The following is a 27291-nucleotide window of genomic DNA, read 5'->3' as shown; positions in this document are numbered from 1 at the left end:
TGTTGTTATTATTATTATTATTGTTGTTGTTGTTGTTGTTATTATTATTATGATTATTATTATTATTATTATTATTATTATAATTATTATTATATTTTAATATTATTATTACCGCCATCATCATCATTATTAAAACGGTGAGCTGGGAGAATCGTTAGTATGCTGAAAGAAATGCTTAGCGGCATTTCGTTCATCTTTACTTTGTGAGTTGAAATGCCACCAAGGTCCACTTTTCCTTTCATCCACTTGGGATAAATAAGAACCAGTCGAGCACTGGGATCAATATAACAGGCTTGCTCCAACCCGCAAAATTTCAGTCTTGGTGCAGAGTAGAAAGGATTACTATCATCATTGGAGAGAAAGAGACAAAATGAAAAGATGAAAAAAAAAAAAAAAATTGAGGAAGAAAGGCCAATCTCATGGGTAAAGGTAAGTAACTCTTTCAATGATTTATATTTATCTCCCTTGGAGAAATTTTTATATTTGCCTGCAAGCCAAATAATCGAAATTTTTGCCTTTGAAAAAACATGAACATAACGACACCCTCTTTTTTCTTCGAGAAACATATTTCTCTAGTCTTATACAAATGCAGTAAATAATTATAAATGCCAAACAAAAAAAACATGGAGGCGAATTAAATAGATTTTCAGTTGTGTTGTGATTCCTGACCGAAGTTTTACTAATATTACTACTGGATTTGGAACGGCATGAACATGCCCTAATCTTTTCCTTTATTAAAATTCATTGTTTTGCAATTACCAAGATAGAAATTTATATATGTGCGTGCACGTATGTGTATCTGTGAACGTATAAATATACACACACACACATACACACACACACATACACATACACACATATATACACACACAAACATACACACCCACGGTACGCGCGCACATACATACATACACACACACACACACACACACACACACACACACACACACACACACACACACACACATGTATAATTGATAATTGATAATAAAGTAATACATTTTTATCTTAAATTAGAATTTCACAAAAATAACAGCGGTTGGGAATGACCAAGTTTTGTCGTTTCATGCTTAAGGCCACCATTAAACAGTATAAAGGTGTAAATAAAATGAAACAGCTGCGAGTGGTAATCGAAACCTTGAGTTCATCTTCAGATCTCTCTGAAACTTCATTACTTGATGAAAAAGAAGAAGAAAATACGACGCTCAAAAATTTTCAAGTTAGATAACTCTGTTTTTGCCGGTCTGTTGTAGATGGCAGCACTGTCTTACCGGAAGATGACAAAGCACATCAATTAAGAAGTCAGTGTTTCCAACCCGTCTCTGTCGTATTAAATATACAATGGTGAGTTACTTGGACATCTCTTCCACTTATTTCTGCTCTTTCTCAACTATTCTATACAAATACTCCATAATTTCGTATTCCTTTACAGCACGCTGATATATATACATCATCATCAAAACGGGCTTTCTGAAACTGTAGAAGAAAATTACAGCTTAATGAAGCTTTAAAATAAAGATTTCTTATTTTCAGTCGATCATGCTGATTACAAATTTATGGATAATAGATGTTTTAATCGTTTATGGTTTGCAATTTCTAGTCTTGGTGTTCCTTTACTATCATAAAAGGCCCTGCATTTTTGATTTTCTTGGTTTGTGTAATCCCATCAGCCTATTTAAATTTTCATGCAACAGAGGTCTGTAACAAAAATACCGGTAATATATTGTTTCGATTCAGAGGACCTTTACCTTTTCTTTATTTAAATCGTTAGAATCTCTGACAAAACGCCTTGCAGTATTTGTTCTGGCTCCCTTTATGTTCCGAGTCCGAATCCTGCAGTAAGCAACTTTAGCTTTCATCCTTCGGGGTTCAATAATGTAAAGTGCCTCCAGTCAAGTTCCTCGACTAACTCCGTCCCACTAGACTTCAGGCCTTCGGTCTATGATAGAAACCTTTATTATTATCATTGCTAATGTCCTTTTGAAAAAAAAACGTGTGGCTGTTACTTCTATTCAGTTGGACAGAGGACTTAGACGTGGTTATGTACGAAAACGTTATTTTTAATAATAATTAACGTGTTTTACATATTATATTATCTTGAAGCCACAAAATATTGTGGGAGTGGATGGAATCGAAACTAATTACATTAATGGTATGGGGCTAATGCAGTTTCTTACCTCTCCTTGAAAAATGCATTAAAAAAAAAATCCATTGAGATGGATGCTTATAATTGACGTCGACGGGGTTTCAACTGAGATTATTGAGGGATGAGACCAATACTGCAGTTTGCATTGTACTTTAACCGTTTCTACTTAGTCCATTACTGCTTGTGATGATCCCTGCTGTTATTACCTGACGGAATGAGTAAGGGTGTTATTGTAAGTAAAACTTGCTATCCCAGGTTGTTTCAGCCTTACTATATGAAATATTTTTTTTAAACATTAAGAGAAGCAGTGATAGATTTGCTTAAGCGTCGAAATGTCTCGCAACTTTTTTTTCCCCTTAATCTCTATTCGTCTCTATTGTATCATCTTTGGGGTTTAAGTCGTTTGTTCTAGCCCCAAGTGCTTTATCTGGTACGTCATTCGTTATACAGTGGAACACTTGATCTCATTTCACTCATACTTTGATACTGCCAATTATATGGTGTTTTTGTAAGAATATACAGATTCTCGTCCCTACATACACTCACCATTATAAACATGTACACTCTCTCAGACTCATATACACACATAATCTTATGATTACCTGATTTGTTACCTAATATATGTATGCCCACACATTGTCATGTGAATTGTTTTTGAAGTCTTGATTTGTCTCTTTCTCCTAATGGTTTCTTTAAGGTTTTGGCATGTCTCAGAGTGCCACTCTGTTCACAGTACAGTCACATTCTAGAAAATCAAGGAAGAGTTGCTGGCTTTTTAACTTCTTAGTCCTTTGAGAAGAGGTGTGATGCCATTCTATGCACTAAGCTTTTGTTTCCAGATCATAAAGACACACCCACGTTTCATTCCATCACCAGTTTGGGGGGGGGGGGGGAAACACCTTTTCATTCATTTCAAACACTTGCATCAGATCAGTGATGACTTCACTGTTCTCACTTTCAAACCAAATGTCAGCTGCTGAGGTGCCCACTTTCATATTTTCTAATGCCCAAAGTCTTTCACCATCTTTTGTAATGCATTGCCACTATGGTCCAATTGTGTAGCAAGCTCACAAATTGTAATTCATCTGAATCAGTTCTACTCACTGGCGATTTGAGTCAGCAGTTGCAGTTGATGGTTTGTTAAAAGATATTTATTAACGAGAGGTAATATTTATCCCCACTTAAACATTCTGTTAGAACAAACTATACTTCTGTAGTTATCATGAGAGGAACTCTCATATTGGCTTTTGATGCAATGGTTTGTCTTTAATGCTGGTTTCTCATTTTTAGACCTTTCCATCCCTCTGTATATATTGCCATTTTTCATTGTGTCATCTCCATAAATAACTTGTAGCTCTCTGTAGATATTGGACTCAACCTTTGACAAGAACATGATGATGATACATTGCTTCTGCTTGAAGAAGTGGTGTTCATCTACCAACATGTGCAGTTTGAATGACCTTTGTCAGTTAATAAAACAAAACTAATCCCACTTTTGCATTACTTTCAAAACAACCTTCATTTTCTAAACTCTATGCTTTGGCTGTCTTGCAGACTGACATTACACATATACATGGTCATATGCAAATTGTAAAACATGCTTCCAAGTTTGGAACTTTTCTGCTATAATAAAATAGAAATACAGTATATAAAAGTTCCCAATGGTACTGAGTCCTGAAAGGTGGCGAGCTGGCAGAATTGTTAGCACACCAGGCGAAATGCTTAACGGTATTTTGTCTGCCGCTATGTTCTGAGTTCAAATTCCGCCGAGGTCAACTTTGCCTTTCATCTTTTCGGAGTCGATTATATAAGTACCAGTTATGCACTGGGGTCAATGTAATCAAATTAATCCATTTGTCTGTCCTTGTTTGTCCCCTCTGTGTTTAGTCCCTTGTTGGTAGTAAAGGAATAGGTACTGTGTCCTGAAATCTTATATTCTAGCTTCAAGAATTATAATTAAAATGGGCTGAGACTGTATCTCCTCAACTGCACTATAGGCCCCTATAAACACAGCAAAGGCATGCATAGATTTACATTGGATCCCTAGGTCTGTGGAACCCCTGGATAAGTGTCCTCTGTGCCCATATCTTAAGACAGGATTGGGCTGAAGAGCTGCACTAAATTTCTCAATGCACTCAGTGTATTCCACTTTGCTAAATTTCTTTTCCTGATCAACAAATGCAAACTAGCTTGTAGCTTTTTCTTAACCAAAAACATCTCGTAATTATTTCAGTATGGTAATCACTCAGTATCCTGGCATAAACTCTATCTACATTTTATCCAAACTAATTCTAGTTTATAATAATTTGCTAGCTACTTTTAAGACATGGTACATCCATTCTGTAATTGCTCTTCTGAAACTGTTAAAACTGTAATAGATAACATTACTTTCCTGTGTTAATTAATAATGATGATGAACTCCCATCAGTTTTTACAAACAATCCAATGTTTGATCAACCTACTCATTGAATTATACTGTAACTAGTTGTTCCACAGACACATGTACTATTAAACATATTCTTCTCGCAGACACAGCATCTCCAAATTAGATCTTCAAATTTCATGCAGTAGGTCCATCCAATGGGCTACTCCACAAATTCATCCACAAGACTTCAATTAAGCCTAAGTGTCATGCACTTAGACTGAATGTGGGACCTTGTAATAATAAAACCACTTTTTCTAAACTGAAGTAACTAATATATGACATTTGTTGATTCATCACTATTAGTAAACATTTCACCTCATGAATATTTTTACCAAAATTTTAGACTTCTCTTCCTTACAGCAAAATAATTTATTCCATTTTTGTCCAAAAATCAAGATCAAATCAAAATCAAATTCGATGACTGGCGTCCATGCTAGCGGGGTGCAAAGAGCACCACACGAGTGTGATCATTGACAGAGCGGCTAACTGGCTTCCGCGCCAGTGGCACCTGAAAGGCACAATTTGAGCATGATCATTACCACCGTCGCCTACTGGCACTCAAGCCACGTGCTAGTAGGGTATTAAGAGCACCATCCGAGCATGATCGTTGCCAGAGCAGCTATCTGGCCTCCATGCTGGTGGCACGTAAAAGACACCATTCAAGCGTGATAGTTACCAGCATCGCCTTACTGGCACATATAAAAGATTCGAGCGACGTCGTTGCCAGTACCGCCTGACTGGCCCCGTGCTGGTGGCACGTAAAAGCACCCACTACACACTCGGAGTGGTTGGCGTTATGAAGGGCATCCAGCTGTAGAAACTCTGCCAGATCAAGATTGGAGCCTGGTGCAGCCATCTGTTTCGCCAACCCTCAGTCATTCGTCCAACCCATGCTAGCATGGAAAGCGGACATTAAACGATGATGATGATTATTTTATTCTGTACCAACACAAACTATCACTAGCTTCTTTGTATACTACTGTTTCACTAAGCACAACATATCCTGACAATTTATCAATGAGTATCCTCAATACATGTACATTTTCCTTACCTTCATTTTAAAGTCCACTTTTCTATGTTTGTGTGGATATCACTCAGTGTTAAGACAAAGAGACAAACATTCACATATGTATGTACGTATATATATATATATATATGTATGTATAATATATTGTGCCGGTGGCACATAAAAAGCACCATCCATTCGTGGCCGTTTGCCAGCTCTGTCTGGCACCTGTGCGGGTGGCACGTAAAAAGCACCCACTACACCCACGGAGTGGTTGGCGTTAGGAAGGGCATCCAGCCGTAGAAACACTGCCAGATTTGACTGGGCCTGATGAAGCCTTCTGGCTTCACAGACCCCAGTAGAACCGTCCAACCCATGCTAGCATGGAAAACGGACGCTAAACGACGATGATGATGATGATGATGATGATATATATATATATATATATATATATATATTATATATATATATATATGCTCTACCATCTATACTGTTTTGTTTCTCCACCATATCAACTGCTACTTGGCTGAAATCGTACTATATTCTCAGAAGTAAGTCAACATTATCTCTGAAGAATGTCCTGCAGTCCTGTCTTCATACACCTCTCTTGAAATGAGCAGTACCTGAGACACCTGGAAGTTTTTCCCCAACAACTAGATCACTCAACTTCTATGCCTTTAATCTCCTACTTTCACTTTTGAGTCAATTTTGTCAACTCCCTACTGTTCGCTTACCATTAATCTACATTCCGCATACTCCTAGGTTGACATGTCAGTACGTTATGTGTTCAAGCATTTTGATTCTGTATATTTTAGAGACAATGCTTCATATAAAAATATAACATATTCCAGAATCAGTTCTCATTTAATATTGTTTTTTTGAAATGTAAAGATTTATATTTAATATAGATAGGGGCTAAACATAGAGGGGACAGGTATATGTGCAGTTGTATGGTTAAAAAGCTTGCTTCCCAACCATGTGGTTTTGGGTTCAGTCTCACTGTGTGGCACCTTGGGCATGTGTCTTCTACTATAGCCCCAGGTTGAGCACTTGTGAGTGAATTTGGTAAATGAAAACTGAAAGAAGCCCATTGTGTGTGCGTGTGCATTTGGATACACCTATCTTGACATCATGTGATGGATGTGAACAAGCACATTTACAGCCACATTAATGAATATCATTATACACGTGATATTATTCACTTGTAGTCCTCCATGAAAAACATTTCCAACTGAGAAAAAGTGTTTTCTTGCTTAGTAACAGGTGAGGGCTGGCAACAGGAAGGGCATCCAGCCATTGACAATTTGCCTCTATGAATTCCATTTGATCCATGCAAGCATGGAAGAGTGGATATTAAAACATTAATGATAAATATGTATTCTGAAATCTACAGATTTCTCATCCCTTTAGCATTTAAACCAGCCATATCCAACGAAAATATTCTAAGTGTGTTATGCTCAAAGTGGATAGATCTTGCTTCTCACACCAACCCTACAATATTATTATAAAACTTAAGTTAGCTCATCAAAATCTCAAAGCTAAAAAATAATGCATGAATAATTCAAAACAATATGAATAAATAAGGATTACTTTTGACAGAATAATGTGAGTATAAAGGGGTTAAATATTGTTCTCTACTTTTCTTTCAATTTTTTGAAGTGTAATGGCTATATAATAATTACTCTTTTTTTTTATGTAGTTCTTTGTATTTTTATTAAACTCAGCAAGATCTTTTGAGCTGCAAGGGCTGGGTAATAGAAGGCAGACAGGGCAGTGCTCCATAGTTTAGTCTGCTTCTCTACATTCACAGGTAGTTGGACCAGTCTTGTAACACTCAACTTTTGATCATCCTGCTCTCCTCAGACTGTTGAGTGTCTCCTATTGAATGCATGGTCCTCCAACATTGAAGCTGAGTTGAAAGATTGTTTTCTATGAAATGTAAAGATGTATGTCTAATATATTCTGAAACCAGTGTAGAACAATGGTTCTCAATAGTTTTTTTGCCTATGAACCCCCTTGATTCTTATTTTACTCTACTGGACTTCCGTAGATATTCAATGCATATATAAAAAAAAGTCCTACTGTATTTTTATAATTAAATATAATTAGGAATTGTATTAAAAAAATTGTTAAAATGTTTTGTTTTGTAGAAGTATAAGTAATTTATTGCACATAAATTTTAACAAAATTTTATATGGTCCCTTCCTCCTGAAGAGGTGGGCATATTGATCCTGGTTGAGAACCACCACTGTCTAACAAACTAAGCTTTCTCATTAAATACTGTTTTCTCTGAATTGTAAAAATTTATGTTTAATGTCTATTTCAGGGTCAGAATCAATCATCTGGAGCTAGTGGTCAAGGATCAGATAAAAAAGATGATAAGGTACTTATATTTTTATCCTGAAGATTTCTTCATAACAAAAATAATTTCTGCTATCACTTACCAAATTGCAAGAATTCTTAATGGTTAACTTTCCTTAATCTTATACATATATAATGGTTATAAAGTAAGTATATCTATATATGTAAAGTAAACTCTAAACCTGTCAGGTGAATCTAAAATTAATTAAGCACTTGAAACTCAAGTTCATTACTATCTAACACTTTTGATACAAACTTGCCTGAGACTACATCAGGTTCTCTAGTACAGAGTTCACCATTTTTAAAGTGTTGATATTAAAATTTAATTTTCAACTGAACATTTTATATTAACTTGTTAATGAAAATGTTATTTTACTAAATCCTTCCAAATTCTAGGTAAAAGTTTATTGATACCCATATATTATTATATATTGTAAAGGCACAGGAATGGCTGTGTAGTAACAAGTTTGCTTCCCAACGGCATGGTTGTTGTTTTTTGTTTTTTTGTCTCACTGCACAGCACCTTGTGCTACTATTGCCTCGGACTGACCAAAGCCTTGTGGGTGGATTTGGTAGACAGAAACTGAAATAAGCCTGTTTTGTGTATATATTTGTCCCCCACCACCACTTAACTGGTGTTTGTACATTTATGTCCCTGTAACTTAGTGGTCTGGCAAAGGGACAATGGAATAAGTACTAGGGTCAATTCATGCAAATAAATTCTTCAAGGCAGTGCCCCAGCATGGCCACAGTCTAATGACTGAAACAAGTAAAAAGATTTTTAAAAATTAGAAACATATTTTATAAAATACAATAATTATGTGATACTGATTGTATGACATCATCATTATGTGCCGTTATATAATCTTTGTTAATACTATTTTTATTTTACAGGAGAAGAAACGAAAGTATGAACCTCCAGTGCCAACAAGAGTTGGTAAGAAGAAGAAAAAGCCCAAGGGTCCCGATGCTGCTAATAAACTTCCTCAGAGTAAGTCATTTGGCTTCATAAGTGCTTAGTTATCCCCCTCCTTGTAACTCACTTCCTTTTATCACTATCTCACATTTTTCAATATCAACCCTACCATATTATCTTCCACTGAACTCCCTCTCATATCTGTTTTCAATGCCCCTTCACACACATACACTTGTTCGTCAATTACTATTTCTACTTGTACATTCCTATGACTTTCATCTCTGCTACTGTACATCCCTATCATTCCCTTTGTCACTTCACATCCTCTTCCTATTTCTCATCTATCTATGGTAATGTTATACTGTTGCTCTCCAACCCCTTTCTTTGGCACTGTCATTTGCCACTTCCTACTCCCTTCACTTCCCCCACTAAACTAATATACCTCATTGATCATGCCTCCACCTGTGTTCACCTTTATCACCATCACTAACCATCTATCATTCTCATTTCACACTCTTAAAGACTTACCTGCCCATTCACCCTTTCGAATCCTCTGTCCCTATTCTCATATTCACTTACTCACCTTGAGGTTACACTCTGACAATTCATTACCAACATCTTTTTTCCCTTTTTCCATCTGGGTAGCCATGTAGCTCCCCTTGTTCCTATCCTTCTATCATACTTTAACCTCTTAATACCTGGTATAAAGCCACCTCTCTCAATATTATACCACCACCCCACTCACTTGAGAGGTCTTGTCTTGCTAATTATTTAGTGACCTTGCTGGTGCCAGTGGCATGAATAAAAGCACCCAGTACACTCAATAAAGTGGTTGCCATTAGAAAGGGCATTTAACCATAGAAACTACACCAAAGTAGACATTGGAGCTCAATACAGTCATTTGGCTCATCAGACTGTCAAACCATCCAACCTATACTAGCATAGAAGATGGACATTCAATAATAATGATGATGATATGGTGCCAAACTGGTTGAATCTATAAAGCTCTATATAGAATGTCTTGTTGTATTGATTGTAGTTCTTTGCACTTTGAGTTTAAATACCACTATGGTCAAGTTAGCCTTTCATCCTTTCAGAATCAATAAAATAAAATAAAGTACTGACTGGGGTTAATTCATCCTCTTTCTTTTTATGTGTGTTTCTCCCTCTTTCTCTCTTTCTCTGGAACAAACCAATTGTGGTCAGACCTGGTAAGGAGGGTGATCGACTCTACCAGTTTAAGGCCAAAGGCAAGGCTATAGTATATAATGTATGAGTGTGTGTGTGTGTGTATCATTTCTCACCAAATCTGCTACTTGAGCCCCAGGTCAGCTCTCTTTGAGCAGACTATATTCAAAGACTTTCCAACCATAACCACTTTGTCTTGTTTTCAGTAGTGTATTTAGGACTACTGTATTCAACGTACTCTTGCTTTTTGTATGAGGAAAATCTGGCTGCTATAGATAGCATGTCAAGTGACTACATAGAAGCTTCCCATGACCATCTCACCTTGTTTTTGATAGTGAATCTAGTATATCCAAAACTACATTATGTAAATGCCTTTTTTTTTTGTCTTTTTCTTCTTCTTTTTTTACAAATTTCTGTTATTTCTCATATGTCAATCAACAAGATAGAGGCTTCTCATGACCACCTCATCTTTTCAGAAGTATTCAATAATACGTTTTTTTTTTGTTTTTTTTTATGTTCAAGAAATTTGGTTACTTTTTCGAGCTTGTTGAGTGGCTAGATAGAGACTTCTTTTTTGTATCAGTGGACAGTAGAAGTACTTCCCATCCCTAGCTTTATAATTTGTGTGTATACATAGCTTTATAAGGAATCAGCTCTTAAATTACATTGTATTTTGTTCTTGTTATTATTAGTTACTCCACACACCAGATGTCGGCTAAAACTTCTCAAACTTGAACGGATTAAGGATTACCTTTTGATGGAGGAGGAATTCATTAGGAATCAAGAGAGATTGAAGCCACAAGAGGAAAAGCAGGAAGTAAGATTTTATCTTATTCTTTGCAACTGTATTTTACTGCTTTATATGTATATCCTGTATATTTACTGTATGTATGTTTATCAAGGTTATTACTGTAGTTTCAGACTGTCCTTTAATTGATAAAAACAATAATTCTTTTCATCATTTAATGTCCATTTTCCATGCTGGCTTGGGTTTGACAGGAGCTGGCCATGTATAAATAGCATCTTTTAACTATTTACTGATCAAAAGATAGTGTTAGAAAAACAGAACCTGAAAGATTTACCCTGTAACAAGTGATCTCAGAAATACAGACACTTAATCCACTCATTCCAATATACTTGCATTGTTAATATATATACATTGTTTACTTCAACCTATCAGTTATTGTGCTTACCAAACATGTTTAATGAATGTTGTATCCTTTCAGGAAGAAAGAAGCAAGGTTGATGAACTAAGAGGTTCTCCAATGTCTGTTGGTACCTTGGAAGAAATTATAGATGATAGCCATGCCATCGTTTCTACTTCAGTTGGTAGCGAACACTATGTCAGTATTCTCTCCTTTGTTGACAAGGACCAACTTGAACCCGGATGTTCTGTTTTACTCAATCACAAGGTAATTTTTAATGTTTTTAGTCTTTCTTTTACTGGTTTCAGCCATTAGACTGGGGCACCACCTTCAGGGATTTTAATCAATCATGTCAACCCCAGTAATTTTTTTAATTTGGGGGCTTTCCATCCTAGCTCTGCATGATCAAGGCCTACTTGAAACTAAACGGTAACAGCTACTATATATGGTCCTTACAAAGGCCCAGATGAACTAACCCATTATAAATTGTCTCAACCATAGAAGACTCAGTACTAAAGGCAAAAGACTAGTACTTATTCTGTTAGTCACTACTTACTAAGTTACAGGGACATAAACAAACAACACCAGTTATGTGGTGAGTCACATACACATGCATACAAACGTGTATGTACAATAAGATTCATCACAGTTTCTGTCTGCCAAATTTTCTCACTAGTCATTGGTTGACTTTGGGTTATAAAAAAAAACACTTCATACAAGATGCTACTCAATGGGACACTTTGCAAAGCAAACTTTTTAACCGCATGGCCAGGCCTGTATCTGGAAAATGGGTATAAAACAACCTGTTTAAATACTTGAGCTGTTTCTCTGATAACTTTAAATTTGACTATGTGAAGTTTCAATCCACCTAAGAAAATCAAAATAGTCAGATTTAGGGGTTTCCAATCTCAAAGGGTCAGATGTTAGGTTGTAAGCAATACCACTGTGGTTATTTTATGATAGCTATCAGAAAGATTCATCTTCAGCAGCAGCATAGTCATTTTACATCTACATTCCATACTGGCGAGAGGTGAACAAGTCGCCACAGTCAGTCTGGTCCTATTCACTGTTACTACTATACTTCTAGGCAAGTCAGAGGATGATATCTTGTGCTTATGTTCCATTTATGACTAGTTTTTCAGAACTGAATGCATTTCCTAACACCAACCTCTTTACAGAATGGGCACCAATATTAGAGGGCTGGTCATGTTCGTGGCCAGACTTAAAGGTCCTCTCAGACCTACATTGACTCTGCTTGTCAACCACTTTATGAAGTGTACTAGATACATTTTATTGTGGCACCAGCACTAGTGAGGTTGCTTTGTCCTCATTAATTTATGATGTCTCTGTTTCTTTGAAGCAACATGACCAAGATTGTGAATAGAAGAGGGAGCAGATCAGGATGAGTTGATGAAGGGCATTAGAGTATGATAGAAATAGAGTGATTGGGTTGTGGAGGATGTAGAGAAGGGAGTAATAGAAGAGATACAGTGCTGGATGGAGTAATGGAAAAGAGACAATAATAGTGGGGAGTGAAGGAAAACAGTAATGGTAGCTGCATATTTGTTGGTGAAAGTGAAATCAGTTGATGCATAGTAATAGAAATGGGCAATGGTAAAAGAATGTGAGTAATGGATCTTATTAAAAAATAGCCTGGGAAATGGATCATGTGGAATAAATTAATTTTTTCTTTTCAATATATAAAACACAAGTGTAAAAGCTATTGTTCGATATTTTTATAGGAATTTTTTTCTAGTAAACTATATAATTCAGGTCATAATGTTATGTAAATTTTAATTTTCGTATAGCATTTTTCATCTTTTGTTTTTCCTTAAATATTATTATTAGACATGCACAACATAAAATTTGGGTTTCTTTTCTTCTAACTCAAAGTAACATGCAATATTATTTCTTACTGACTCTTTTCAGGTCCATGCTGTGGTTGGAGTGCTTTCAGATGATACTGATCCAATGGTTACAGTTATGAAATTAGAAAAGGCCCCACAGGAAACTTATGCTGATATTGGTGGACTTGATACACAAATCCAAGAAATCAAAGTAATTATGATAATATTTTTGAGGATTCAAACACAAACAACATATTGGTTTCAAATCGTGGTACAAGGTCAGCAATTTTGGAAGAGGGCGCAAGTCAATTGTATCAACCCCAGTCCTCAACTGGTACTTAATTTATCAACCATGAAAGGCAAAATCATTCTTGGCAGAATTTGAACTCTGAACATAAAGACAGATGAAATGCCACTAAGCATTCTTCCCAGTGTGCTAATAATTCTGCCAGCTTAGACACAAATGACCTATTTACATCACCATCATAATTCAAGGGTCTATGGTTGCTTTTTCATTGTGTATGGAGTTGGAACTTTTCCTTGGAATGAGGCAATTTTATTTATATTTCTTAACCCTTTTATTATCATATTTCTTATTTCTTTATTGCTGACAAGGGGCTAAACAGAGGGGGAACAATCAAGGACAGACAAAGGGAGTAAGTCGATTACATCGACTCCAGTGCGTAACTGGTACTTAATTTATCGACCCCGAAAGGATGAAAGGCAAAGTCAACCATGGCGGAATTTGAACTCAGAACATAATGGCAGACGAAATGCCGCTAAGCATTTCGCCCGGCAGGCTAACGTTTCTGCCTGCTCGCCGTCCTGTATCATATTTCTATTGAAATACACTGCCTTTGTTGAAATTAATTTTGAAAATAATGAAGAACTTAGTAAAATAACTGTCATTATTAAGTTGGTATTTCAAATATAGACTAAAAATGAAATTTTGATGGGAAGCTTTAATTTAGCTCACTTTAACAGAAAGTTTGTATCTTAGAACCAGATATGACCTTGGATTGGATGATATCAAATAGGTTAAAATGTTTTTGTGTTTAAAATTTATAGACAATTTCTTTCTTAATAATATTGCTAAAATGGTGTGAGGGTGTGTCTGCTATTATAGGATGTGTATGCTTTATTGCAAGGAATTAGGGCAAGTGGTAAACTCTTGTTGAACCATTGTCTCAAGCTGTGTCAGTCCTTGATTGAATTTCTTACACTTTCTTCTCATTGCTGTACCCTTTTTCAAGGCATGAATGTCACAGAACCTCAGTCTTTTCACTGGAAAAATTTATGGCTTTGTGCTGCAATAAGTGATCAATATTGTTTATGATTGAAGAATATGTAGTGGTATTCTGTTATAGACTCTTTTACATACGATTTGCTAATAAAAAATTTTATCAGAATGTTTCATTTTTACACAAGTTTAAAAAAATGTGAAATGTTTGATTGTGTATCTATTTTACTGGTATAATGCTATTAAGTTGAATCACATCAGCTTCTAACAGAACTTTCACTATTGTTAGAAGTTTACTGATCTAATTGATAATATTTCTGTAGCAAATAGGCAAGAATACATTGATCTAATGACTTATGTGTTAACACAAAGTCTCTAACTTTGTTAGATTTGAATTCTAGCTTTCATGGGGCTTGTTGCAAGGCCCTGCATTCTCTCTCTCTCTCTCTCTCATATTTTTTAATTATTATTTCATTCTCTCCAGGAATCTGTGGAGTTACCATTAACACATCCTGAATATTATGAAGATATGGGAATTAAACCTCCAAAAGGTGTCATTCTTTATGGAGCTCCAGGAACAGGTATGTATCTAACATGAACTATTATTAATGTCTTTGTATTAACTGTTTTCTTCTATTTTCCCACAAATATTATTTCTGCTATCTTTGCTACAACCATAGGAAAATCTACAATATTATCAATGTCCACTCTCTCATGCTTGCATGGGTCACAATTTTTATGGCAAATTTTCTACAGTCGTATGCCTTCTTTCTTACTCCAAGCCCTCACCCGTTTCCAAGCAAGGTAATATATCCCCACATACATATATATATATATATACATATATCTGTACCGGTGGCACTTAAAAAGCACCCACTACACTCACGGAGTGGTTGGCATTAGGAAGGGCATCCAGCTGTAGAAACACTGCCAGATCAGACTGGAGCCTGGCACGGCCTCCTGGCTTCCCAGAACCCGGTTGAACCATCCAACCCATGCTAGCATGGAAAACAAGCTTCTTTCAGTTTTCATCTACCAGATCTACTCACAAGACTTTGGTCAGCCCTGGGAAGACAATTGCCCAAGATGCCACACAGTAGGACTGCACCTTAGTTCACATGGTTGTAATGTGAATGTTTTAAACCGGCTGTGTCCAGCCCAAATATTCTATCTGTACTATGTTCAAATCAGCCAGATCTGGCCTCTCACACCTGTCCTGTAATGTCATGCAAAAAATAAACACATTGACTACACTCTCGGAGTGGTTTCACCAGCTCTCAGTCAAAATCGTCCAACCCATTACAAGCATGGAAAGCGGACGTTAAATGATGATGATGATAATATAATGAATGACTAACTGAAAATAATGAATAAATAAGCATTGCATTTGACAGATTAATCTGAATGCTAAAGGGTTAACCACAAAGTCATGCCTTGGATTAAGTTTAAGATAGAACATTTTTATTCTTGCTAATATATATTTCCTCCTTTTGGCACTAGCAATTAATTTCGCATCCATTAAGCAAGAACCAAATATATGTTTACATGATTGTGTTTACAGGTAAAACTTTATTGGCCAAAGCTGTAGCTAACCAGACATCTGCAACATTTCTCAGAGTTGTTGGTTCTGAACTGATCCAAAAATATCTGGTAAGTATTAGTTTCACATATACCCCAATTTAAATTTTTTTAATTAGAGAACATTTAAGATTTTTGTATTCCTTATTGATAAACAGACACACACACACACTCATGTGTATACATGATGATTTCAACAGTATTGTGCCTTCTAATTAGCTCACTGTGTCAAATTTACAGAGTTATTAACTACTGGAGAACCAGTTGACCAACTTTTTCACAAGTTTTCAAATGTCACATGTACTCTGATAAAGTATTCAAGCTGATATGTATACTTGACTCTGAAGTGGTGTTCAAGCAGCATTATTTCCTTCCTGTGTGTAAACTGTGTAGAAGTTCTATTTACCAAATAAATATGTCTGAGAAAAATTTCCTGCTTCATAACAATAAATATACAGTATTTTAATGGTATATAAGACAGTTTTTTTGTCAAAAAATTTCTCAAAATATCATCCTGGGTCTATAGTACATGCTTTAATGCCCTAAAAACTTCTTCTTCCCCCCCCCCTAAATATGCACTGTTGAAATTGGAATGTGTCTAATGTGCCCATGCATCTTTTAATACCTTCGAAGAGAGTAATTATCATCTTTTAAAGGGAGATAATAACCAGGAAATACAATCAGTCGTGTTATGAATGGTTTTGTATCACATCAGTTGTGTATTTACACATACACACAAAATTGAATTAACAAGATGCAACTTATTCTATAAACACCATCTCCTTTATCCTCGTGATTGCCAGAACAATACACCCTCGTGGAGTGTTGTTCATATTTTCATACAAAAAAAAAGCACTAATCATCATCATCATTTAACATCTGTTATGTATTTCTGGTTTAAACCCCACTTAAACACAAGGATAACTGGTTTGTATTGGGTATTACATGAAGTGGCTTGTAAATATAGGCATTGGCCATATATGTTGGTATACTATGGTAACCAGTTCACATAGGTGCATGGCTGATTGGGAGTCATCAAGGAAGATTTCCATTTGATCACTGGACCAAATATCTGCAAACTCTACACTGATGCATGTGGATCTAATATGGCCATCAATGACAGACATCATCATCATCATCATTTAGCGTCCGTTTTCCATGCTAGCATGGGTTGGACGGTTCAACTGAGGTCTGTGAAGCCAGAAGGCTGCATCAGGCCCAGTCTGATCTGGCAGTGTTTCTACGGCTGGATGCCCTTCCTAACGCCAACCACTCCGCAAGTGTAGTGAGTGCTTTTTACGTGCCACCCGCACAGGCGCCAGACGGTGCTGGCAAACGGCCACGAACGGATGGTGCTTTTACGTGCCACCGGCACGGGGGCCAGGCGAGGCTAGCAACGGACACGAACAGATGGTGCTTTTATGTGCCACCGGCACAGAGGCCAGTCGGGGCAGCGCTGGCAACGGCCATGAACGGATGGTGCTTTTTACGTGCCACCGGCACGGGGGCCAGGCGAGGCTGGCAACAGCCATGAACGGATGGTGATTTTATGTGCCACCGGCACGGGGGCCAGGCGAGGCTGGCAACGGACACGAACGGATGGTGCGAGGTACAGTTTTGCTTGAAGTGGCCACCTAAGCCTGCAGGATAAATGTCAATGAAGGAACAAGTCGAATGAAATAACTTGGTGAAATTTTTGAAGTTTTATCCTATCAGTAATTATGCTTTTCTTTGTTTTCTTCTTTCCTTCTAGGGAGATGGTCCTAAACTTGTAAGAGAACTCTTCAGAGTAGCTGAAGAACATGCTCCTTCCATTGTCTTCATTGATGAAATTGATGCTGTCGGTACCAAGAGGTAGGTCATTTCATTGCAGAGTGGAAAGAATCATTTCTGGTTAACATTCTGTCATATATATGCATGCACATCCGTAGTTTTATAAGTTTAAGATTTCATTCATATTGTGGAAACTTTTGTCTGCTACAAAGTTCTTAGTTGGAATGATTGCATGATTGCAAACACACTCTTCGCATCAACAATTTGGAAATATGTATATTAAAGCAGGGTATCCTAAATATTATCAACTAGCTGTGATTGTTCCATTTTTATTGTGAGCTTGTGATTCCTATTTTAAACAGCACTAAAATAAAAGTTGGTTGTTCAAGATTTAGTTGCTATATTGAGGTACAGGTTTAGCAATGAGATAGCGGTTATCCCTAGCTTTGTATCGTGTGCTCTTGGACAAGAAGTATTGTTCTCTTTCCTTCAGAGTAAAGACAAGCTTAGAGGGTTCAAGAACCAATTTGCAGTATTCCACAGAAGTGGGGAGAATAGGCTAAATTCATTTTTTTCAATTCCTTTCTCTCAGTAATCTACTGGCTTCACTAGAGCAATACTGACCAGCAGATTATTAACCTTTTTACCTTTTTGATACCAACCTGCCTGAGACCGCCCCAGGTTCTGCAACATAAATTTATTGTTTTAACCCTTATGCATTTAAACTGGCCATATCCAGCCCAAAATATTCTATCTGTTTTATGTTAAAACTGGCCACATCTAATCTTTCACACCTACCTAACAATGTCATTCAATAATCACATCATTGAAATCTTGAAGCTACAAAATAATGCATGATTAATTCAAAATAATGTGAATAAATATGCTTTACATTTGACAGTAATATGAATGCTAAAGGGCTAAAGTAGTCTAAATTATAATCTTCCATCATAATTTCATGCTAAATTGTTCCAGACCCCAGCTTAATAATGAGAAAGTTACTTTACTAAATTCTTCATTATTTAAAAATTTAATCGAAACAAAGACAGCATATGTGGACAGAAATATGGTAACAAACAGGTTAATATAACACAATGGATAGTAAAAAAAGCGTAAATAGACATTGTACTGTTACTGTAGTTGCTTGTGGGAACATCATCGTTTAAAGTCCATCTTCCATGCTGAACTTGAATTAAACAGTTCAGCTGGATCTGACAAGAAAGAGGACTGCATTGTTGTCCTCTGTATGCTCTCTACAGTTGGCTGCTTTTTCTAATGCCAACCTGTCAACAGAGTATACTGGGTACTTTTTTTTTTTTTTTTTGGTGCATATAATGTAAAAGATGTTGCAAGTGCTAGAACATAAGATGTCTCCATTCACATTTTTTTTCTTTTTTAATAAAATACCATCTTCAAAATATTTAAACATTAACATATATTAAAATCCATACAGTACACTAGATAGTGTTTTGTTAGTTTACAGTATTATGTTCAAAATACTCCCATCAATATTGATTGAAGAGGGATGGAAAATACTAGACTAATGTGCTCGAAGTACACCATACAAAAATAAAGACTCACATTATATAACCATGACCATCATTCAGAATCATGGATAACTTAGTAGCTTGTACCATACTGTCACTAATTGTTTAAAGTATCAATTAGAGCTGTGAGCAGACATAGACATCCTTTCAGCACTCGTATCTTTGACTCAGCAGAACATTGAGAATGTGATAGCTGGAAGGACTGAGGGCTGGTGTAACTAGCCCTTGGCTGGTACTCATTTTAGTTGAGTAGACAGGAGTAATATGAAATGAAATGCCACATGCTGTCCACTCTAAGAATCAAACCTATGACCTTAATATCATAAACTCAGCACCCTAACCATTGTGCCACACACCTTCCGATGCTACATGCATAGTCAGAAATTTGTAAAAATGAGATGTGTTCAATAAAATCCCGTACTGTTGTCATCATTTTCATTGTTGCCACTTCTGTTTTGTTTATTGTTATTTATTTCCCCCATCTTAATGTGTTTGTAAAATGAAATAACTTTTGTTTTGTGTGTCTTTCAACTACTTTCAGATACGAATCTAATTCAGGTGGAGAAAGAGAAATCCAAAGAACCATGTTGGAACTGCTCAATCAGTTAGATGGCTTTGATTCCAGAGGAGATGTGAAAGTAAGGAACTTTTCAACTTCATTATTCTGGTGGGGGATTTTTGTTGTTGTTGTTGTTTTTTTAAGTGACCCTAGGATTACATTAATGTGTCCTAGGGGCAGGCATGGCTGTGTGGTTAAGTTTGCTTCCCAACTTCATAGTTTCTGCTTCAGTTCCACTGAACAGCACCTTGGCCCAGTGTCGTCTACTATAACCACAGGCCAATCAAAGCCTGGTAAGTGGATCTGGAAGTAGAGAGTGTATGGAAGTACATTGTCTAGTTTGTATGTATGTGCGTGTTTGTTTCCATTTGTGTTTTCTTTTTTATAAGTTACGACATTGAAGCAGTGTGGTTGTTAGCACTTCTGTTAATGAATTATTCACTCACTTCATTGCCTTCAAAACTGTGTGAGATAAGTGATCCCTTACCTGAAAAACAGGTATGGGTTAGCATCAGCGTAGGCAACAGAAATCATTCTGTCTTATGTTATTCTTATTCTTTCAATAAAGTCCTATTTTTACTCTGGAATATAATGTCTCTTATTTAATATTTTGTGTGTTTTCAATTTTCTTCCTTTCACTCATCAATGTCTTGTTTTTGCCTGCAGGTTATTATGGCTACAAATCGTATAGAGACCCTAGATCCTGCATTAATTCGCCCTGGTCGTATAGACAGAAAAATTGAATTCCCACTACCTGATGAGAAAACCAAGAGACGTATCTTCACTATTCACACAAGCCGTATGACCCTGGCTGGTGATGTCAATATTGACGACTATGTGATGGCGAAAGACGATCTTTCAGGAGCAGATATCAAAGTATGTACCTTTTTAAAATGTTTTAGGTTTCACCCTTAGAAAATAAATGCAACTTAACCCTTTCGTTACTATATTTCTGACCAAATTACACCTCTTATGTGTTTCAATTAATTTCTAACGTAATCATAAATTTAGTCTGGTTTCATTAAACAACTATAACTTTTTTATTTATCGATATATTAATCTGATTTTTGGAAAATAATTTAATGAAATATTCTCAACCAATTCTATACTATAATTTTTGTCACAAAGTGACTCTAATTGCAGGTAGATACAGGTAAATTCCACAAAATATAAAATTATTAAAATTTTGTTCAAACATCGCTATAGAAAATGGGTTATTAGCTAATATTCAATTGGATATACAACAAAATTTTACTATAGAATTAGTTATTCTGGGTAACTTTCTGATACCCATAATAATATTTATGGCAAAATAGTCTTAATTTCATTTAAGGTTGTGGGAAACCACAAACTATCCTTTCTTTCGCTTTGTTTACGTTTAGCGTAACGGTTCGTTTCTGCCGTAATGATTTCAAATAGGCTCATTCGAAAAAGTAAATAGAAATAGTCTAAGGCTTTACCCTTCTGGGAAAGTCTGTGGCTTGGTCCAGTTTCTTCAGAAAAATCACCGAAAGAAACAGTTTTTAAATTTTCACTCCATTCAGGTGCCAATTCGTTTTCTTTATCGCTATCGGAGATCTCAGATTCACTGTTTTCACTTTCGGAAAATGAAACATCAGATTCATTATCAAATACCACATGCTTTTTTTTTTCAGTCATAGAGTTAGATTTATGAAGGTCTTCAGTAGAAAATCCTTCGAATTCTGACTCGCTGCTTGATATAATGAAATTCGTATCCATTTTTTGTCAGAATTACAAATTTTGAAAACACAATAGGAACAAATTTCGGAAAAAAATCTCCCAAAATTCACGGAATTAAAATTACACTTCGATTATTGTACAAAACTGTAGTTGAACTGTTTACGAAGTATAATACGTGTTTTCACGAATGTACTGAAGAGATTTGCTCTGATATTCTCATTTAAATATGAATAGGTAAATTCGGACGGCTTTGGGCGGTTTGGTCTCATAAACCAAAATTTTTTTCGGGCGGCTTTGGGCGGTTTGGTAACGAAAGGGTTAAACAGGATTGTCATAGATTGTACATTCTAAATTCCAAGGGGCTTAGGGACCAACAGTTAGCTCTGATTTCATAGATTGAAGCAAATGAGATCTTCCCTTGGATTTGACAGCCTTGTTTTGCGGGTAGCATTCCCAGATAATAAGTGAGATACTAGTGAGATTGCCATGCCTTTCAATATTATATATATATATATATATATATATATATATATATATATATATATAATATATATATATATTTAGTTGGGAGGGAAAACAATGCCCATGATCCTTTACAGGGCTCCAAAACTTAAGAAGAAGAGTGGGAGTTATCCTCAAACTGGAAACCTGGTCCAAATGCTTGCAACAGAGTGGGTTCTGCTAAAGGCATCAAAGATGCCAAGTAGTGGTATTAAACCAAGCAATGAATCAAGTCTACCACCCATAAAAGCCATGGTGGGATATGAACTCAGAATACAAAGAATGGAGCATTGTGGCTAATGCAATTAACTAACCCAGTTACCTCAAAATTGTTTGCTTTGTGCCAAAATTAGAAATTATTATTATCATTACTACTACTACTATTACTAAGGTAATGAACTGGCAGAATCGTTAACATGCTGGGCAAAATGCTAAGTAACTTTTTGCCCATCTTTACATTCTGAGTTCAAATTCCGTAAAAGTTGACTTTGCCTTTCATCCTTTCGGGGTTGATAAACAAGTACCAGTTGAATGCTGGGGTCAATGTAATTGACCTACCCCTTCCACAAAAAACTGCTAGCCTTGTACCAAAATTTGAAACCATTATCATTATTAAAGCAGCAAGCTTGTAAAATCATTAGTGCATTAGAGAAAGTGCTTTGTGGCATTTCTGCTAATTCTTCACATTCTGAGTTCAGATTTTGCCAAAGTCAACTTTGCCTTTCATCCATTCAAGGTTGATAAAAATAAGTACCAGTCAAACACTGAGGTTGATGTAATCAATTAACACCTTCCCCTAAAATTGTTAGCCTTGTGCCAAAATTAGAACTTATCATTATTATTATTATTATTTCGCAAAACTACAACTGCATACTTAAATGTTGAGCAGCAATATAAGAAGTAGCTGTTGTTACAGTGTCTCGGCATATTTCTCCAGCAGGGATTAGTTTAGTCATAGTAATTATTGCTGATTACAACCTGACTGCTGGGTTGCTTCTTAAGCCCAGCTCTCCATAGCAATAATTGCTGATGTCCATTCACAAACCTAGTAAATTGGTAGTGTTGTATTAAATACTTGGCCACATCCTGTCCTGCTCGACCTTGTCAAGGACCATTACAGTTGTATTATAGATCTAATTAAAGCAAAGATATCTTTTTGTTAGATGCTACTTTTAGTACAGACACAAGATCATTATTTTATTGTTGCAGGTTTAAGAACTGGAATGTAGAAGTGGCTATTTTTCGATAGATAAGAATAAGCTGCTTCCAGACATGTATGCATACATACACACATACAAGCTGTCATGTATGCATAAATATGCATATGCACATTGTGACTAGCTTAGATAAACATGCACTTTTTTTTTTTGCGGTGTGGAATAATTATAATTAGATGGCTCTCTTATTTAGGGTTACTATTCCTCCCCGATTCTCATGGTGTATATGTTCCCAGTCATACTGTATGAAGTGAAATACATAAACATTAGAATAATAGAAAATGCTTTTTTAATGACTTCTAGTCATGACATACTTGAAAGATGAGCTGTTCCCCATCAGTATAAGTATGTGCATATATATATATATTTATGGATAATAAAACGAATGGTTTACACTTGGTAGCTTACTAGTAAAGCACGGCCACTTTCAGTGATCATTAGGTATATAGCAAATGAAAGACAGATGAAATATACGAGAATTTATATTATTCACAACAATTGTTTCGACACATCTAGCATCGATTCCTCTTGGGTGGGACACTCAACCACTGGTTCAGGAGCATCCGGTGGTGCAGATGTATCTCGTCAGGTGATAAATAAATAATTGCGTGTTCGCTTCTCTTTTTGCTATCTGTGATTTAATTTTTGATCTTCTGTATAAATGAAGATATTTCGTCCATCTGACTGCTTTCTCTTTACAAAATGGAAAGTTAGATTTCGGAACAGTCATTTTAACAAGTTGTATTTATTTATCACCTGATGAGATACATCTGAGTATCCCACCCAAGAGGAATCGATGTTAGATGTGTTGAAACAATTGTCATGATTAATATAAATTCTCATATATTCCATCTTCTGTCTTTCATTTGCTATATATATGAGGGGTGCTGAAAAGTTCCTGACTTTGGGTAAAAGAAAATACAAGAGGATCAGTTAATTATGATTTTATACAACATATTCCCCTCTCAGATTCACACGCTTATAGCAGTGGTCCTTCAGTTTTCTAAGCTGTGTAAAACAACTTGGAAGGTTGGGCCTCCAACCAGGCCTTTTGCAATACCCTTAAAGCCAGGAACTTTTCAACACACACACACATGCACATACTGTATATATGGATGTGTGGTTAAAAGACCATATGGCTTTCAGTTCAGTTCCACTATGTGGCACCTTGGTCAATCAAAGCATTACGAGTGGATTGAGTAGAGGGAAACTGAAAAAGGCCTGTTGTATATATGTTGTTTGGTGTAATAAGAGTTTAGAAACTTCAAGGGAACGTCAAATAATTCTTTCAGAATGGCGAAGAGCATATAAAGCTATAAATAGTAACATGTAAATATTAGATTAAATAAACCTTTGGGTAAAAAAAAATTCGATGGTTGCTCATGGGGCATGACTCCACATCTGTGAATATGAGAGGTTTTTGTTTGTGTCTCTTTGTCTAGACATCTTTTGTTAGTCATTCATTTCCTGTTTTTTTATGTGTGTGTGTCTGGCCATGAGGAAATATTACTTTGCTCTGAGACAGATATCTGGCCTTGGAAAATTTGCATCAGCCTATACCATCATGAAAAAGTGGATGGTTATGTGAGTGTGTGTGTGACAGATAGTTACATTGTGTGCATACATACATATGTACATATATAGGAAATACACAGTTATTTATATCTCTATATACAAAGTTATTTCAATATAATTCTTTTTTTCTGTCATTTCTGTTAGTCATTGTTGATTTTGTTGTCTTTCCTGCAGGCTATTTGTACAGAGGCTGGTTTATTAGCATTGAGAGAAAGAAGAATGAAAGTCACCAATGAAGACTTCAAGAAAGCTAAGGAAAATGTGTTGTATAGGAAGAATGAAGGAACACCAGAAGGACTTTATCTCTAACAATATACGCTTCTCTTTTTTTTTCCACCCTTGTAATTCTTCCTTTTAATAAATTCTAATGTATTGGTAGAATTTTCTTTGTGTGATAGCATTTGTTTTATTTTTTGCACTGTTCCAAATTTCCATGAATTTGTTAAGATAAAAGATTTCATTGAAGAACTGAATCATAATTACATACAACCAAATCCAACTTAAATAAAAGCAATATATTCACATTATATGTATACTACTGTTGTTATCTGGAAATGAAGCTGTGTCATTCATTCAAGTTCTTTACATTCTGAGTTCAAATCCTGCCACGGTTAACTTCAGCCTTTCATCCTTTTCAAGTCAGTAAAATAAAGTACCAGTCAAGTACTGAGGGTCAGTAGTATTGACTAACCCCTCTTCCCTCAAAAATTACTGGCCTTGTGCCAAAATTAGAAACCATTATTAGACACATAAAAATGCATTAGCAGTGGGATCAGTTTGCTGGACTTTCAATATTCTCATGCCTAAATAGAAACGTTATGACACGTTATAGAATACAGTAATAAAAACGCACTAAGTCCTCCCAAGCCTCAGTCTACTTAACTGGCAATTGGTTACCCCCATCATTTGTTCATACATCATTACTTCAATAAATCATGTTATTTTAACTTAATCTTAAAACTTCCAAATCTACAGACCTAAAAAAATTGTATGCATCTCTGTCTGTACTTGTATATGTATATATCCACCATTTACATTACATTATGTATGTCTGTTTGTTTGTTGCACTGCCACCACCACCACCACAGAATGTCTGTTTTCCCTACATCATTACTTCAATAACCCAAATACAGAATATGGCAGGAGATCTTCAACTTTGAGTCTCTCCATTCATGTTCATAGGGCCCCAGTCTTGACTGTCTCATCTTTTACTCAGATCATATTGTCAAATATGTCTTTTTACATGAGGGTTTGAGTAGATTAGTGAATGAATCATTGTTAGATTTGATGATGTGAATTCAATTGATTGATCAACTGAATTTTCTGCTTGTTGAATTAACATGTAAGTGACAGAGTATTCCACAGACATGTGTACTCTTAATGTAATTTTCAGGCAGAATCATTGTGACATAATGTATGACCAGGCTGTGCCTTTTGAATTACAGGTACAATCCACCCTCTGGGCTTCTATTCAGTTTCCGCCTATCTAATTTAACTCACAAGGTACAGGTCACCCCAAGGCTGTAGAAAATCTCATTTACCCAAGATGACATGGATTGGGATTGAACTCAGGAATTTTCTGGTGACATATAAAAAGCATCTGTGCCAGTGACATGTGAAAAGGCACCCACACTGGTAACATGTAAAAGACACCCAGGACACTGTAAAGTGGAAGGCATTAGGAAGGCTACCCAACCATAGGAACCAAACCAAAACAGACTAATGGTGCAGCTTGCTAGCTGAAAACGGCAGTGCAGTAGTATACACATATGTAATGTAAATGGTGGACGGATACATATATAAGTACATACATAGATGCATACAATATCTTCTGGTCTACAGATTTGGAAATTTTAACAATAAGTAAAAATTTTCAAATTTTGTTTATTGGTGTAATTTTTCATGCTGAATATAAATTTAGGATTCATTTATTCCCAGAAAAATTTAGGAAAATGTTACAGAGGTTCAAAGTCTTATAATTTTTAGTCTAATCAGAAGCAGCACATTTCTCACATGATAGCTGTCATAAAATGACAGACAGAAATAACACAGGTATAAAATGATATTGTTCGTCAAAATTTGTGGTGAAAGTGTCAGCACAAGGAAAGTGCATCCTTGTTACAATGAAAAGAGAACAGACTACAGCTTAGCTTGTTACTATAGAAGCATACTGAGAGATTATAGTCATGTATAATGATGGCTAAAATTATCAAAAATTTGCAAACTTTAAAAGCTATTAAGTTTTTATTCATTTGTTTATGGCAAAAATTAATAACTTTTTCATAATTAACATACAAAACGAAATCAGTATAACCAAATTTGAAAACAATTGAAAGAAAATTGAAAAAATGTGAATTCTGTGACAGCAAACCAAGTTATCCAGGTTCTCGAGTTATACAAATTTGACATTGTACAGATTTAAAAGAAATTAAGGGTGTAGCTAGTAACATCAATACCCAGGTCTGAATATCCCTTCCTGAGAAAAGGAGACAAGTGTCTTCCACTACAGCCTTGTTAATAGATTTGGTAGACAGAAACTGGAAGAAGCCTGTCATATATATATATA

General features: G+C 35.8%; 1 protein-coding gene across 1 annotated transcript; it reads left to right on the top strand.

Annotated features, from left to right (window-relative positions):
* Window positions 1-1196: 1196 nt before the first annotated feature.
* On the top strand, window positions 1197-25117 carry LOC115217316 (26S proteasome regulatory subunit 4). Its single transcript, XM_029786969.2, has 12 exons — window positions 1197-1344; window positions 7904-7960; window positions 8833-8929; window positions 10735-10859; window positions 11269-11454; window positions 13117-13245; window positions 14759-14855; window positions 15836-15924; window positions 17606-17706; window positions 19714-19810; window positions 20398-20607; window positions 24900-25117. The coding sequence occupies exons 1-12, from the start codon at window positions 1342-1344 to the stop codon at window positions 25032-25034; spliced, it is 1326 nt and encodes a 441-aa protein (XP_029642829.1). The 5' UTR covers window positions 1197-1341; the 3' UTR covers window positions 25035-25117.
* Window positions 25118-27291: the final 2174 nt, after the last annotated feature.

This window comes from Octopus sinensis, linkage group LG11, assembly GCF_006345805.1.
Source record: "Octopus sinensis linkage group LG11, ASM634580v1, whole genome shotgun sequence".
NCBI classification, from domain to species: Eukaryota; Metazoa; Mollusca; class Cephalopoda; order Octopoda; family Octopodidae; genus Octopus; species Octopus sinensis.
The sequence above is the reverse complement of the archived record's forward strand: the minus strand, read 5'-3'. Positions and strand labels throughout refer to the sequence as shown.